We start from the raw sequence: 15,318 nt of genomic DNA on the forward strand, positions 1-15,318 counted from the left end.
GTGTGTGTATCATAAGCATACATACACACATATATGCTTTTATACCTTGGATAAAAACACAATAATTCTAGTTAATAAGTTTTAGTATGCTGCTTATTTTTTATACTGAACAGTGAGAAATAAGATTACTTCTAATTTTCCACATGAGATAAAGAAGTGAATGTATTTGAACACCCCCAAATGCATACATATAATTCATAACCATGCCCTCTCCAAAATCACACAGTGGCATTCACACAGTATTTAAAATTTTCAGGTTCTTCAAACTATGCCAAGTATTATATTAAGTATACAAATATGATATTAATACAATTATTATATTTTAAATACTAAGACATGCTACCATGATGAACATAAAACACATGCAAAAGCATAAAAGATTACAAAGCTTTAGATATGTTTAAGAAATTCCACAAAGCATAATTCAATACAATATAGTCAGAAAACTGGGCTATTTTGGCTAATAATTTTCAAAGAATCAGTATGTACATTATGTACATAACATCAAGTTTTCACAGTGAAGAAGACACTTAAAGGTCATTCAATGCTATAGATGATGAACATCATATAGAAAATTATGCATTTTTAAAAGAAATTTATAATTGACAAAATGCCAAATGAAACAGTTCTTATGATGTGAAGTAGAAGAAAAAGGAATAGCTTGACTCTTTAAGAAATCAAATCAAATCACTGAGGAATGTGTCTTCTGCACAAAGTAAATTTAAGATAAAAATATTCAGGTATACATACATATTTTATGGTTAAATGACAATTATAAACCTCTGACAACATGAAATTTAACTTGAAAATGACACTTCCTAAGTCTGCATCATTAAATCAATTACTGAAATTTTCACAAAGCTAGTTACAATTTAAATACTTTCCACACCCTTTAAACCAATTTTCAAAAGCCATCTAACATTAGTAGCGGCATTTATAAAATCCATCTTGCAAAACTCATGCATTTAAAGTGTAAAATCCATCATCATATGCACAAAGCTAAATCAAAAAACAAAATACCTTTGGCCTTAGCTTTTCTCTTGGCTACCCCACCTGGTTCCTCTGTTGGTATTCACAAGATGGAGAGAGATTATGGGAATACATTTTTATGGAAATTAATGAACACCAAAAACTTACACCAAAAATGAAAATTAGTCCTGCAGTTAGTCTCTAATAGGAAATACACCATTTTGTGTGTCTTAGTTCAAAACTTTCTACAAGTACTTACATTTCTAAAATATTTAAGAAACCTTTTTTACTGCCATTAATAAGGAAAAGACCATGGTGTTATTTGTAAAAACAAAAGATGGCTCTATCACTTGGCTAAGTAAAGACCTGGAGGAATATTAAGTTTTCAAGCAACCACTAGCCTAGGAACCACTGATAACAACTTTTTATGATTAAGCTGTTTTGACAGTGTGCATTCCAGGAGACAGTCTAAACTCCTTTCCACTAAAAAGGCTTGGCGGATAAAAAGGAAATGATAACAGTAACAGCTCCCCTCTTTGCCACAATTGATTGAGGTCTAGAAACATTGGGACGATGCCTTGACAAAACTTTTTAAGGGTTACTGCTTCAATTATCTCACCAAAAATCACCAGACCTGTGATTTCACTGGTCCTGGTAACCTCCAGGTGTGGAAACTCCCTCCACTGCTGCAACTGGCTTATAATCAAGAGATGCCTAGAGAACTGAAAGATTAAGTAATTTGCCTGGGATCACACAGGCAGAATAAATCAGAGGCAGAATTTGAACCCAGGTATTTCTTGCTCTCAGGCCAGGCTACTGCTCACCATATCATGCTGCCCCTCTTCTTTCTTTCTCTTAGTAAGATCTATTAATGGCAAATGCTATTCTGGCTTTGTTATTCCGTAACAGCTGTGCAAAGTATACAGAGTTCCTCTTGTATCATGTTAATAGACTGATGCTGAGACAAGGAAAGGAGACAGGGACTGAACCTGTGATATCACTGGTATAGGAACATCCAGGTAAGTTAACTCCCCCTATCAATCAAGTCAGCACCTATTCTGCAACTTAAGAGCCTAAGAATTGCCTAGAGCACTGAGAATTAACTTGGCCAGGGCCTCTCAGCCTGAATGTGTTGGAGGTGAAGTTGAAACCAGGTCTTCCTGTGTCCATACCAGTCTGCTATTCCCAAGTGCCCTGATAACGGCATTAAGATGCCATCCCGATAAATACCTTCACCTCCTGCTACAACAGATTGATGTGCATGCTCCCTTGGTGCTAAAGTAGATCACCTCTTAAAGCCCTTTTCAACAGTGAAATGCTGATGCCATGAAACTCAACTCCAACCAGAGTCACCCTTCTCACTTGATGTCAATAATAATACAACAGCTTACAAAGTTATAGGGTTTTATAGTTTATAAAATGCCTTTACATACTCCCTACAAGAACCCGATGAGATTCCCAGTAGGGAATCTGTTGCTTAACAAAAGAATCTGAGGCTCAAGTAAAAGGCAAGGCCAACACTTTGATTCCAACACTCTTTTCTGCTCCACCACATCAATTTCTATTTTCTAATCCTATACCAGATTCACTATATGTGCTATAACAGACATTCTACATTACCTAAAATGATGTACCATGCTGCCAAACGCTATTCTTCAGGCACTAAAGGAAAGGATTTTGATGACTACAACCCAGCTAGTTAAAGCAGGGCTACATTGGCAGACTTCTGAAAAAGGAAGGTCAAGGCTACTGACCATAAGAAAGAAGTTTTATCAGCAGTGACTCTCCCATATACTATCTGCTATATAGTAATCTACCACTGACCTTAAATACATTTGCTAGTATACCAAACTTCATTATAGGGTACATAATGAAATCAATGATTTAGGCCCTAATTAGGAATCTGTGGTGATTTATAAAAAGGGTAGGACTGGTTTACTTTTGTACTATAACAGAAAAGGAGGAAAAAAGAAAATTAACAGTGATAATAAGTTAACTCTTCCTACTCTTCAAAACATGGTAGCAGCAACTGTTCTCTCCTTACTTCAATCTTAGAAGATTATTTGAACAGCTTACTGAAACTGAAACTCAGTCAATAAATTTAATCCAACTCCCTCCTACAGGACTCATCTCCTTTCTCTTCTGCTTCTAAAATCTCCATTAAATGGTGATTAAATGATCTCCAATCATCAATGATTCCTTTCCATTTGTATACATACTACAGTCTCCTGAACTCTCTGAAACTGCATCCCCTTGATTCTTCTATTTCACCCAACTGTCACTGAATTCTACTTCTCTACATCCCTTCATAGTGAAACTCCTAGTTAAGGCAGGCTACCTGCTCGTCCCTCCTCAACCTATGCAATCTGGCTCCCATATCTAATGTTCTATTGAAACTGCTCTTGTAAAAATCTTAGTCTCCTTCATTTCTCTAATGTAAAGTTATCAAGTGCTGTCAATTGTATTTCTAAAGTTTCCTTCAATATCTGTTGCCTGGCACTCTAATTCTCCCCAACCTGAAAAATGGGGTTTATAAACAAAATCTGCAAACAGACTCTTCCCTTTCTATCCTCCTATCTGTATACCAGGCATCACAAATACTGAATTGAAAATTAAGTTATTAGACATATCTACAATAAAAGAAACTTCTTACTCCTCTCTTCTAAGTGCCTTATTTCAAAATTTTACTATTCCCATTCTTCAAAAAATTTTTCAAATCCCGGCTCAACATATTTTTGTGACTTACATTTATTTGCATTTCTTTTTTCTTTATCATCATAAGCACTTTTTAGGTCTGAGGTAATGTTTACTTCTGCAAGCCCTCCCAGCTTCAAGCACAGTGCTCTGTACATAAAAGGGGCTTAGTAAATTTTACAGCAGGACAAAAATTACTTAGACCTGGGAGGGAAAAAGTAATCTTTTCTCTTAACTCTACTAATAATGCCATAACATTTTACAACATCAACATCTATTATCTTCTCTCTTCTCACATCATACATATCATTCCAGAATAAAACTAATTTTTCTTATAGAATTGACTTTAAAATAATCCGGAGTCTCCATGCATACACAAAGGACATTAACAATCATAAAACCATTAAAATGTTCCATTCAATTAAGGTCATAAATGTATTCCTTAGAGTCTCTACCTTTCACCAAAATGCATCTCTGGAAACGATGCTTAAAAATAGAATTATAAAAAGTAGATTGTTTTTCCCCCATAATGTTACAGAATTGGAAAGACCCATAGAAATTAGAATGCTTACCATTCTACTTTATACCAAGAGAGGGAAACCTTGAGTCACATTTCTCATATGGTACTATAAAAGTAATTCTAGAATTTTAGGGCTGGAGAAGACGTTCGAATTAATCTAAACTGCTGAGAAAGATGAGGCCAACCAAGTTTAACTCTTTCGAGAAATAGACGTAAGGGCTACCTCATTCAAAAGTCCAAATGAAGCACATGAACAGAGGAGCAAAATTAAGTGGCAATAAAAAGGGGGTGAGGGGAGAGGGAACAACTCATGTTTGAAATTTGTTGCGTCAATTATGGTATGAGTTTTTAAAGGAACATTACTTTCCATGGGGCTAAAAACAACAACTTGAAAACTTTCCACTAATGACTTAATATCAAGTAAAAGCAAGTATTAGGATCCAAAATCCAGTCTTTATTTAGTGATACCTAATAAAGATCTCTTCCAGATAGGAGTGCATTTGCCTCCCAGAAAAAAAGGAAAGAGAAAAATTAAGTCCAGTATTCCTAGTTCTGCCCTCACCACATAAGGGCCTTTCAAATGCTTCACAGATAGCTGCAATGTCCCCCTAACCCCCAAATGTTCTCTTCTCCAATGCTAACCACTCCCAGTTCATGTAAATTTCTTTTTTTTCCTTTTTTTCTTCCTTTTCCACCACCCCTCCTGTGCTAGAGATGGCTACCATTATGAGTGTGTATCTGTGTGTGTGTGTGTGTGTGTGTGTGTAAAATCATTCTACACATACTTCCAGTTATCAGTTCTTTGCATGCAGATGGCATCTTTCTTCATATGTCCTTTGTAGTTAATTTGGGTATTTATAATAGTCAAAATGACTTAGTCACTCAAAGTTGTTCTTAATACATTGCTGTTACTGTATACAGCATTCTCTTGGTTGTCCTCATTTTGCTCTTCATTGTTTTGTGCAAGTCTTTCCACTTTTTTCTAAGATCATTGAGCTCAACATTTCTTATAGCACAATAGTATTCCATAACAATTATATATCACGACATGTTCAGCCATTCTCCAGTTGACGGGCATCCTTACAATTTCCAGTTCTTTGCCATCACAAGGAGAGCTGTTATAAATATTTTAGAACATACAGATTCTTTTCTTCTCTCCCTAATCATCTTTGGAAACAGAAACTCTATTTCTAAACCTAAAACTCTTCTGAAACTGTTATCTATTGGCCACAGTGATGAAAACACTTTCTGTGTCCCTAAGGTCACCAGTTTCTTCCCAAAAACTTCGTAATGTTCAAACATGCTTTCTAGGTACCTTCTGGCAATATCTTTTGTGCCCAAAAGAATTAACAGAATTAGTAGTCATCTATTTCTACAAGTCTCCTAAGACTTCATCACATCTTAGATACACATTCCAGGAACACAGCAGACCTACTGTTACCAGATCATCAAACAATGTTGTAGTACCCCTCACAAGAGAGAATCATAGACCACCATTACTAATACCTTCTTTCTCTGTGCCTCTTCCTGGATGATCTCAGCTGATGATCTTCAGAGATTCTGACTTCCCCTTTCGGAAAAACACTAAATTGAGAAGACTGAATTGACCCTCTATCATTTTCTTATTGATCCTAGTTACAATTAATTGCTTTTTTTCTGTAATTGCTTAGTTTTAGGTTCTCTGCCTCTGAACTTGGTTCAGAATTCAGCTGGCCTATAATGGGTTAAGTTTAAAAATCCAGCTCTCTTGCTAATCACTGATCTATTCTTGCCTCAAGGAATTTAGCTGATCTTGGGTGATGCAAGTAAATACAAGGAAATCGGACCTAGCATCTTTACACCACCAACCTATCCTTCAAGGATGTTCAATTTGCTGTCCAAAAGGTCTGGTCCATTATCTCTAAACTTTGCAACTAGCTATCAAGCAATGAGAACTTCTTCTTAAGAGAGGAGGAGGGAGGGTTGTTGCTAGCCCCCTTTATCAAACTGCCAAACAAACATGTTGTTCTCTGCACCTCAACTCTCTACCCAATCATGTTGTCCTCACCATGATGTCATCTACCCTGTTCTATTCTTTACTGCCAAAAAGGGAGCTGTTCATCTCCTCAGGGTCTATGGCATAAACTATTGTGGTCACTGACCCATATATTGACAGGCAGCATGCTCCTGCTAATAAATGTTATCTTGCTTGGAGAAACATGCCTCAGTTTGTCTTTTTGTTAAATTTCACCCACAACTATATCTAGAACTAGGTCCAAGCGTTTGGTGGTCCTTCGCTTTCTCATCTGTGACTTTTACTCAAAAACTTCCTGATATTGATCAGGATTCCTCTCTTCCTCTTTCTTTCTAAATGTTATATTAATTTTTTAACATCATTACCTTTCTCAATATATCTCACTAATGAAACTCTTCTTTGTAACAAAGAAGTATAGTTAAAACTCAGTAATAATGTCTAACACTATACACTTCATTCTATACTTGTAGTCTACCACCTCTCTACCAAAAAGGATGTAGGCATGGTTCATTATCATATTCTAGTCAAAATAGGTCACTGGCATTGATGTTCCTTTTAGTGTATTTTCCTTTATATTATTGTGGTCACTGTGTATGCTGTTCTCTTGGTTCTGTCTACTTCATCATGCATCAATTCATACAAGATTTCAAAAGTTTCTTTGAATTTGTTTCTTACAGAATAATAACACTTCATTACATTTATAGATCGTAGTTTGTTCTGTTAATCCCCAATTGATTGGCACCCACTCCTTCCTGCTTTTTGTTTGTTTTGGGTTAGTTTGGTTTTACTACCAGAAAATAACTGACATATAGTTGGGACCTTTCCTTTTATTATTTACATCCCTGGGGTCTACATCTAGTAAAAAGACCTCAAAGTCAAGGGATATGGATAATTTAATCACTTTTCTAACATAGTTCTAAAGTAATTTCCAAAATAACTGGACTATTTTACTGCTCTACTAACAATACATCCACATCCCTATCTTCCCACAGATTGACTACCATTAATGATTTGCAATTTTCTTATCATCCTTGACAATTTACTAGGCCAACGAGTATTTATAAGTGTGAAGCGTTAGGCTAATTATGAAGTTGACACCTCAAAGTTGTTTTGATTTGCATTTGATTCAATGAACTTTATTTTTGGTTATTTGAGGCATTTTTTCTTGGTATGGTCACTGATCATTTGCATTTATTCTTCTAAAAACCCTTGGTTTCTATCTCTGAACCAAGTATCTACTAGGGCTCTCTGTCCTAGCTGAACTCTTTCCTTCTTTGTTTTCACAACAAAGCCCTCTTCAATTTTTTAATGAGAATTAAATGTCCCTGATAACAAAGAAAGGGGAGAAGTATATCTCCACCTCTTTTATTACTCTTTTCTGGGAGGAAAACCAGCCTGCATTTTAAGCATAGATACAGGTACTTGGCCCTGGCCAAAAGACCAACACTGTGCATTCTATGCAGGTCACAACAAAAGTCTTCCTGGTCTCCAAACTTGCTAAAAGTGAGAACTTCAGTTTTTGCACTTCTTACTAGTAGCTCCCTTGAAGAACTGTTGTGGCAAACTGTTTTTAGAACATCTATAGCTCCAAAATTGTTGCTCTCTCTCCAATCTCCCAAAATAATGATTTATAGAATTAAAATCCCGTTTTTGGAAAATCAAGAGAGGCAGTTTCACATGATAATGTGCTGGACCCAAACTTAGGAAACAGACGTCTAAAACTACCTATTTTGCTATGGGTAAGCCACTTAATCTCTGTGCACTTCACATGATCTCTAAGATTAATTTATAGATAGCTTGCAAACTAAATGGATAGAAATAGTTCCCATACTTCCAAAAATCACAAGTTCTTGACATATCAATGTACAGAAAATCATCCTGTCAGTATCTAGTTACAGCACTGGTGATTTTCATGTTACTCATACAATCTGTCCTCCTTAGCAACACTGTTAAAATATGAAAAGTGACCCAAAAAACTTGGGAAAATCTAGGACATACGTTAAAAATATCTGAGAGAATTTTTTTGTTTTGTTTTATAGGAAAAGCAGGGTAGATTTCCTTAAGTATATACAGTATAAAACCTCCTCTACAACCCTACTCCAGTATCAGCAAAGCACAGCTTCTGTCAGTCCCAATCTAGCTAGAAAAGCCTTAAGTCCAAGGACCACTATGGCCAAATCCCAACACACAGAATACCTGGCCACCCTTTTCCAATACTGATTGTGCCTTCTCTTGTACTCTTCCAACAGTCAACCTGGGCGGGGGGGAGAAGGGGGGTGGCACCAGCGGGGATCAGAATACTCCTTATTTCCCATTGCCACAACCAGATTCTGCCTCTGCTACCCTTATTTAGAGGTTGCTCTCCCTCGACACTCACCCTGCCTAAATATATCAACCAATTCTAGCGGCAGCCCCTGCATTATTCTCTCCCTTCTCAAGGAATCCAATTACTTCTCTCAGTCTTCCTCTCCATCCAAACTCCCACCCTTATACTAGAAGAATTCAACATACATGTTCATTTTCTCTGTACCAGATTAAACCTCTAAACTACTCCTCTTCAACTTCTATACTTCACCACAGCCACTTCACCTCTGTTCTCACTATTACCCACAATACACATGACCAAGAATTCTGAATACCACTATCTGTTCATAACCCTCTGTCATTTCATTTTTCTGTCTCATTATTTCTTCTTAAACTCTTTATTTATCCTCACCCTCTCACCAAGACTTCCACTGTCTCTACTATCCTTCAGCTCTCTCAACCTCTGGCTTCACTTCCTCCATCTCTAGAATCTTATCTCATAGGTAACCAGACCAATATTACATGGTCTTCTATACTCTAATCCCTTATCCTGGATCCTATGACCATTCATGCCTTGCCAAACCCCAAACCTAGACTATTCTCCTCAAACTAAAGTGTCCAGAAATACACATAATACTCCAGATGAGGTCTGATAAGAACACAGTACATGGTATTATCACTTTCCTATTCATAAAAGCATTTCTCCCTCTTAATGCAGTCCACAACACCTTCTTCGATTCTGTCATTACAATGTAGAATTATATTGAGCTTACACTTCCTAAAACCCCCAGATCTTTCTCACAACAACTGCTATCTAGTCATGCCTCATCTACCTTCTGCCTGTACAATTACATTTATTCTTACTGAATTTAATCCTATTACTCAGCCCACTGCTCTAGTTGATCAACATCCCTATACATTTGGACTTTCTCATCCATTATGTTAGCTAAGCCTCCCTGCTTAGTGTCATCCATCTGCAATCTGATGAGCATATTATCTATGCTCCATCCCATTCAAATCACTGATAAAAATGTTAATCAACAAAGGGATAAGAATGGATTCAGGCACTCTAATGGACAGATCTCCTGTTATGCCAGCAATGAACCATGAACAACTTACTCTTTTGAGTCCAGCCATTTAACCAGTTTTGAATTTACATGATTTTATTATCATCTAATCCCAATCTCTCCTTTTTCTCCACAAGTATGAGATATTTTATTTAGAACTTGTCTAAAATATAAGTAAACTATATACAGCATGCCCTTTTAGTTAGTAATTTGGTAATCCTGTTCAAAAAGGCAACTACTCTAGATAAAGCCATCCTAGCCATTTGTAATCACTCTAGATGCTTACTACCTTTTTTTTTTTAAAAAAAAAAAAAGGATGCAGTCTAAAATTGATTTAGGAATCAAAATGAAGTTCCCTGGCCAATAGTAAGCAGATTGTTCTCTTCTCTCTTTTGAAAATCAAAACATATGCCCTTCTACAACTTTGCAGTATATCTCCCATTTTTCATGATCTTTCAAGTATCTTTCACTGACAGCCATCACATCTGCCAGTGATTCAGGACCTAGGTTGTATCCTATCCGAGCCAGGTACCTGGAATTCATTAATGGCAGCTAGGCGCCCTCTTAGAATCTCCTTAGTTATCTCAGGTATCAGTTTCCTCTTGGTCATTTTTGTTCAGGTATTTCCAATGTGAAGCTCACTCTCCTTGTCAGAGAAAACAGAAACAAAATAAGTTGGGCAGCTCTGTCTTTGCTAAGTGGTCAGGTATCACTATCACCACCACCACCACTCCAAGAAAAGATTCTGTGCCTTTGCTGGTCCACTTTTTCTCTCAATGTAACTAAAAAATAGTTGTGTTGGTGTGACCCCAAATGGAGTACACCCTCTCCAATCCTCCCTCATCCCAACAGGGTCTTACTACATAGTATTCTTTGTTAAACAGGTGCACTACCGACTACAGACATTTCTACTTTCAAAACATCAATATAATACTAATACCAATACTAATAATAACTAACATTTATATAGCACTTATTACGTGCCAGGCACTATACTAATTACTTTACAATCAGCATATCATTTGCTCCTCCCAACAACCCTGGAACATCGGTGCTATTACTACCTCCAGAAACTGGGAGAAACAGAGGTTAAATGATTTGCCCAGGGTCACACAGCTAAGAGCCTGAGGCTAGATTTGAACTCGGGTTCTCCTGACTCCAGACCAAGCCCTCTATACACCATGCCATCAAGCTCCCTTGGCATCAATGAGAGAAAAATAGGACTCCCCTAACACATAACCATACCTGTTAGTGCACAGGAAGCTCAGAGACAAAACAGAGTCCAAAAGAAACTTCATCCAGGACGGAGAATACTCTGCTCCCCCAAAATAGCTTCCAAATAGCCAGGACCACTACATACCAGGGCTGACAGGCCTAGAGGCTAAAGTACAGATGAAGAGATTCTGGCCTCAGAGAGCAGGGACATTTCACTCACTGTAGCAACTCTACCAGCACTGTTCAATCACCATCGACATCGGGCAACCAGCATTAAGTATACAAAGTCAAGAGGATGCTAATCTGGGAATCACATCATTATGTACTGTACAGACAGCAAATTGTATACAAAGAATTTTAATCTAACAAAACAGAGATTTAGCAAAACTCAAAATTCTGAATGTTCTCATTTCTTATAAGTACAGACCCTTTGTTTATTACACGCAAAGTCTGAAATTCTTTACATATAACTGATTCCCATATATGAAGTTATAAAATTGAGATATCAATTTCAAAATATGCTACCTTTTGAATGATTTAAAAATTTGAAGAAAAGTCTCAACTACTTATTACATGTATAATCACTGGATATAAAAAAAATTATTCCAAAATATTTAATGTCAAAGCTTTTAAATTTTAAACAATCTTTCCTTCTCATTTGTGTTAAAGCTTTTAAAATTTAAATAATCTTTCATTCTCATCCCACCCCCAACAACAATAACAACAAAAAAACTACATATGCCCATTGTTGAAGGACGTCACAGAAGTCCAGGATTCAGATAAATTACTTTTCTCCTCATGTGATTTTTGCCATTGTATTACCATAGAGAGAAGTGAGGCATAATTATTTTCTGCACATGTAATTTACATATTAGTCTCAATACAAGGAAAGCAAACACTAATAAAAAATTAACGCTTCTAACAGGCATTTGTAAGTTTACTATTCCACAGATTAAATGATTTGCCATTCATAAGCTTACCAAGCAGCATATATTTTCAAGGTTAGTTTCCTCTTAGGTCTAATAGCATTATTTAAAATTAAGTTTAAAAATTAAACTCACTGGTTTATGAATATTAGATGTTTGAATTTGAAATGAAGGGGCATATTTCAGGATTAAGATCTTACCATAATTAAATTTTAAAAGCCACAATAAATGGCGGAGAAGGCCTGAAGCAATCTTCAAATGAAACAAAAAAACTCAAAAAAAAAAAAAAAAGGATCTGCCATCACTGTAGAACTTGAAACAAAACACCCTAATATGTACTGATGAAATCTTAATTCTGTTAGGTGTCATATATCTTTCAATATCACAAACTTTAGGACAAAAAACATTAATTAGCTGAGAAAAAATGGAAAATAATACTTCAACCAGTATACTATTATTATGTTGAGGTTTTCTGGTAGGAATTTTTAAAGGTCACTTTATTAACTAGAAACTAACAAATTTCAAGATAAAATTCAGGGAAGATTATTATTTTAATATAATAGTCAAATATGATACACAAAAATCAGACAATATGGAAATGACAAAGAGGGAACAAAGAGATAGATGAGGTTTTAATTTGAGATTGCACTCTCCCCTCTTCTCTATTTTATAAATTATGGACTTTTACATGTTGGGGTCAAATTAAGATGTTTTTCCATTGCAAAAGACAAAGGGTACCAATACAGCTTCAGATTTTAGTATAATTCCATTTGGAACACCTATTTCAATTTGATAATCACTGACAAATTCAAAGCATGTAATGGACCCAACGACAAAATTTGATTAAATATTGGAAAAGTGAAGTACAGTTTTATTTTAACTTTATATATGCTACAATTTTCAAAATTCCAAAAATAAAATAGTGAAATACCATTTCACAAAACATTTCACTATGTGCACACTTTAGAAGCCTAAGGAGACCTATTCTGGAATAAAAAGAAAAATCATAAGCTTTGAAAGTTCTCCCTAATGTATGCCAAATTATAATTGTTTTATTTAAAGCTCTATGAAATAAGGCTATTATTTACTAAATATATTTATTTATATATATGCATATATATACATATATAAATAAGACTATACAGTTACTGAAATGCTTAAAAATAACAAATGTACTAGTTCCACTACAGTGCTTCTGTCATTTCGAAAGTAGATTAACTTCAATAGGTTTAAGAAAGATTTCAAGAAAATCACTGAAAGTCTAATGGAGAATTATTTTTAACTTCCTCCTTAACAAAGATTCACATCACTACAATAAATTCTAGTTAGTCCTAAAAATATTTTAGACCCTTATCTTAACATACAACTTAAAAGTCTTTGAATATCTGTCAATATTTTAGATGAATATTAAATACAGGAAGAAATAGACATTGGATATTAGGGTGGGTGAATAATTTTAATATGTTTAACATTTATATAAGATACAAATTCACATTTTCCCACTTGCATAAAATTTGAAAAAAAGAGTCATCATATCCACACCTGATAGGTGTGAATTTGCTATCTTAAATTAAGAACAAAAGTTTGTTTTCACAGACAGAAATATACTGGCATGCCATAAAACATAAAACAATTTGTTTTAATTAACCTATGGCAAAATTATAAGGCTATTTTTTTTCTTTGAAAAGTACTTCAAAAGCACCAATACAGAGCTTTTAATTAAAACCCATATTAACCTAATGTGGAAATTATTTAATCTAAACTAACGACAAATAAAAATTGGTATCAATTGTTTTATGTTATAATTTATATATAATAGTTATATTAAAGATCAATGTAGAAGCATGTCCTTTATATAACTTATCAATCATGCCAGAATATTTTATCATCAAGACCATTATCATCAGTATTCTGTTAGAAAGACAAGCATTAAGTATTAACAATAAAACAATGCTACAGTTAATATTTCATAATTAGTGCAGAGAACTCACAAAATGAAGCAAAATCATACAGAAACCAACTATACCACTTTTTTAAGTTTATTTTGTAAATTGTTAAAACAACTGTGTAGCGCTACTTCCCCTGATACAAAATAAAAATTAATGAAAGGCCCATAATTAGTGAAGGAAGGTGACATGGTTGACTTTATTCTTAGTAAAATCAAACATTAGGCTCAAGTCCCCCCTGAAATTCAATCCTGATATAGCAAGAAAGGAATCTGCTTCAAGTTTAGCACAAGCCAATAATTTTAGGCTTTGCTCAATGTTACTGGTTCTGTAAATCCAAAATAATACAAGTCTTTTTTCCCTGAACCCCTTCATTCTGTGACGTACCATCAACATCACCTGCAGTTTCGCTCTCTTCTTCTTCTAGTATTTCAAAAGGAGTCATTACATCATAGAGAAATGAGAGGAAGCCATAAAACCAATCAGAGCTTTCCTCTGCTAAAATATTAAGGACTTCCTCAAGAGAATCAATATTTTCATTACTGCCATCTTTGGTCAGGCCTACACAAGAATAAAGGGAGAGAGAAAGAGAGAGAGAGAAAATAAAGGACAGCAGTTAGGTGGAAAAAAGAAATTGAGAAATATGATTTAAGAAAGGAATCTTCTACATGGTCATAGGTGTTTACAGAAAAGCCATTTAGGAAAATAAAGTAGTGATTGCAACAGAAAGCATCAGATTAAACTCTGCATTTTAGGGAGAAAAAGCGCTACATAATTAACTCTCAATTTCATGCAGTAAGGGCATCAATGGCATAGGCAATATAAAAATTTAAATAACCAAAAAGTTATTCCTACCAGATTTTGAATGCATTAACTTATAGCCTTAATCTTATTTTTTGCAAGAAATTAGTCTCTCATGATATCTTGCTTCAACTAATGATTAGTTTATATATCAGCAAAAAATGACATTAAAAATGTCACAGATAATCCACAAAGTTCATTGCTTGCAGCTAAATAATCAAGAGTTGAGTACACAAGTATCTTAGGCCTGTCCATGAGATTTCATTGATAACTATTTCCTCAAAATATTCCCTTAGGCCCATTTGACCAGGCCCATTTTTCGCTTGTTTAAAAACAGGCATAAATGTACTTCAACAATCTAGCCTCCACAATTCACTCTCCCATTATGATCATCAGCGTCATTAACAAAAAAAAAATTTTAAATAATCAACCCAAGGTTACAAAATCAGAGGCAGAACTGTGATTAAAAGCAATTAGCTTTCTAAACTTCTTCCCTATATTTTCCACCAATTACTGCCACCTTCACACATTAAAATTAAAAAAAAGTTAAGCCAATGAAAACAAATTAATACTTAGACAATAAAGTACTCATTTTCAACCAACCAAAAGAAAATAAGTTTCAGGATTTGACTGACCATTTTCAATTTTAAAGAGTCTCTACTAAACAAAAAATTTACTCTTCAGATCATAACAGCATCTTGTACCATGCAATTTTCTGGCAACTTCTAAATCTTGGACACAAACATGTCCTAATGATGACAACACAATCAGTCCAGTTTTAAGCAGGGTGGGAAGTTAGCAAAAACAGTTATCAGTGCACATTACTAAACACAAAATTAAGTCAAGATGGAATGTCTGAGGA

The 15,318-nt window shown here is 35.0% G+C and overlaps 1 protein-coding gene across 5 annotated transcripts in view; it reads right to left on the bottom strand.

Moving 5' to 3' along the window:
- Positions 1 to 15,318, bottom strand: part of ASPH (aspartate beta-hydroxylase) — a 260,009-nt gene that overhangs the window by 182,822 nt on the left and 61,869 nt on the right. For 2 of the 5 annotated variants that reach the window (XM_036761836.1, XM_036761830.1), the window contains one exon: positions 1,021 to 1,062. The exons of 2 other annotated variants lie outside the window; for them this stretch is intronic. In XM_036761836.1, the coding sequence (XP_036617731.1) occupies positions 1,021 to 1,062 (42 nt within the window). Of the gene's footprint in view, positions 1 to 1,020; positions 1,063 to 14,042; positions 14,217 to 15,318 lie in introns of all 5 variants that reach the window. One more of the 5 variants, XM_036761803.1, reaches the window with a different exon arrangement.

This window comes from Trichosurus vulpecula, chromosome 1 (assembly GCF_011100635.1).
Source record: "Trichosurus vulpecula isolate mTriVul1 chromosome 1, mTriVul1.pri, whole genome shotgun sequence".
Taxonomy (NCBI): Eukaryota; Metazoa; Chordata; class Mammalia; order Diprotodontia; family Phalangeridae; genus Trichosurus; species Trichosurus vulpecula.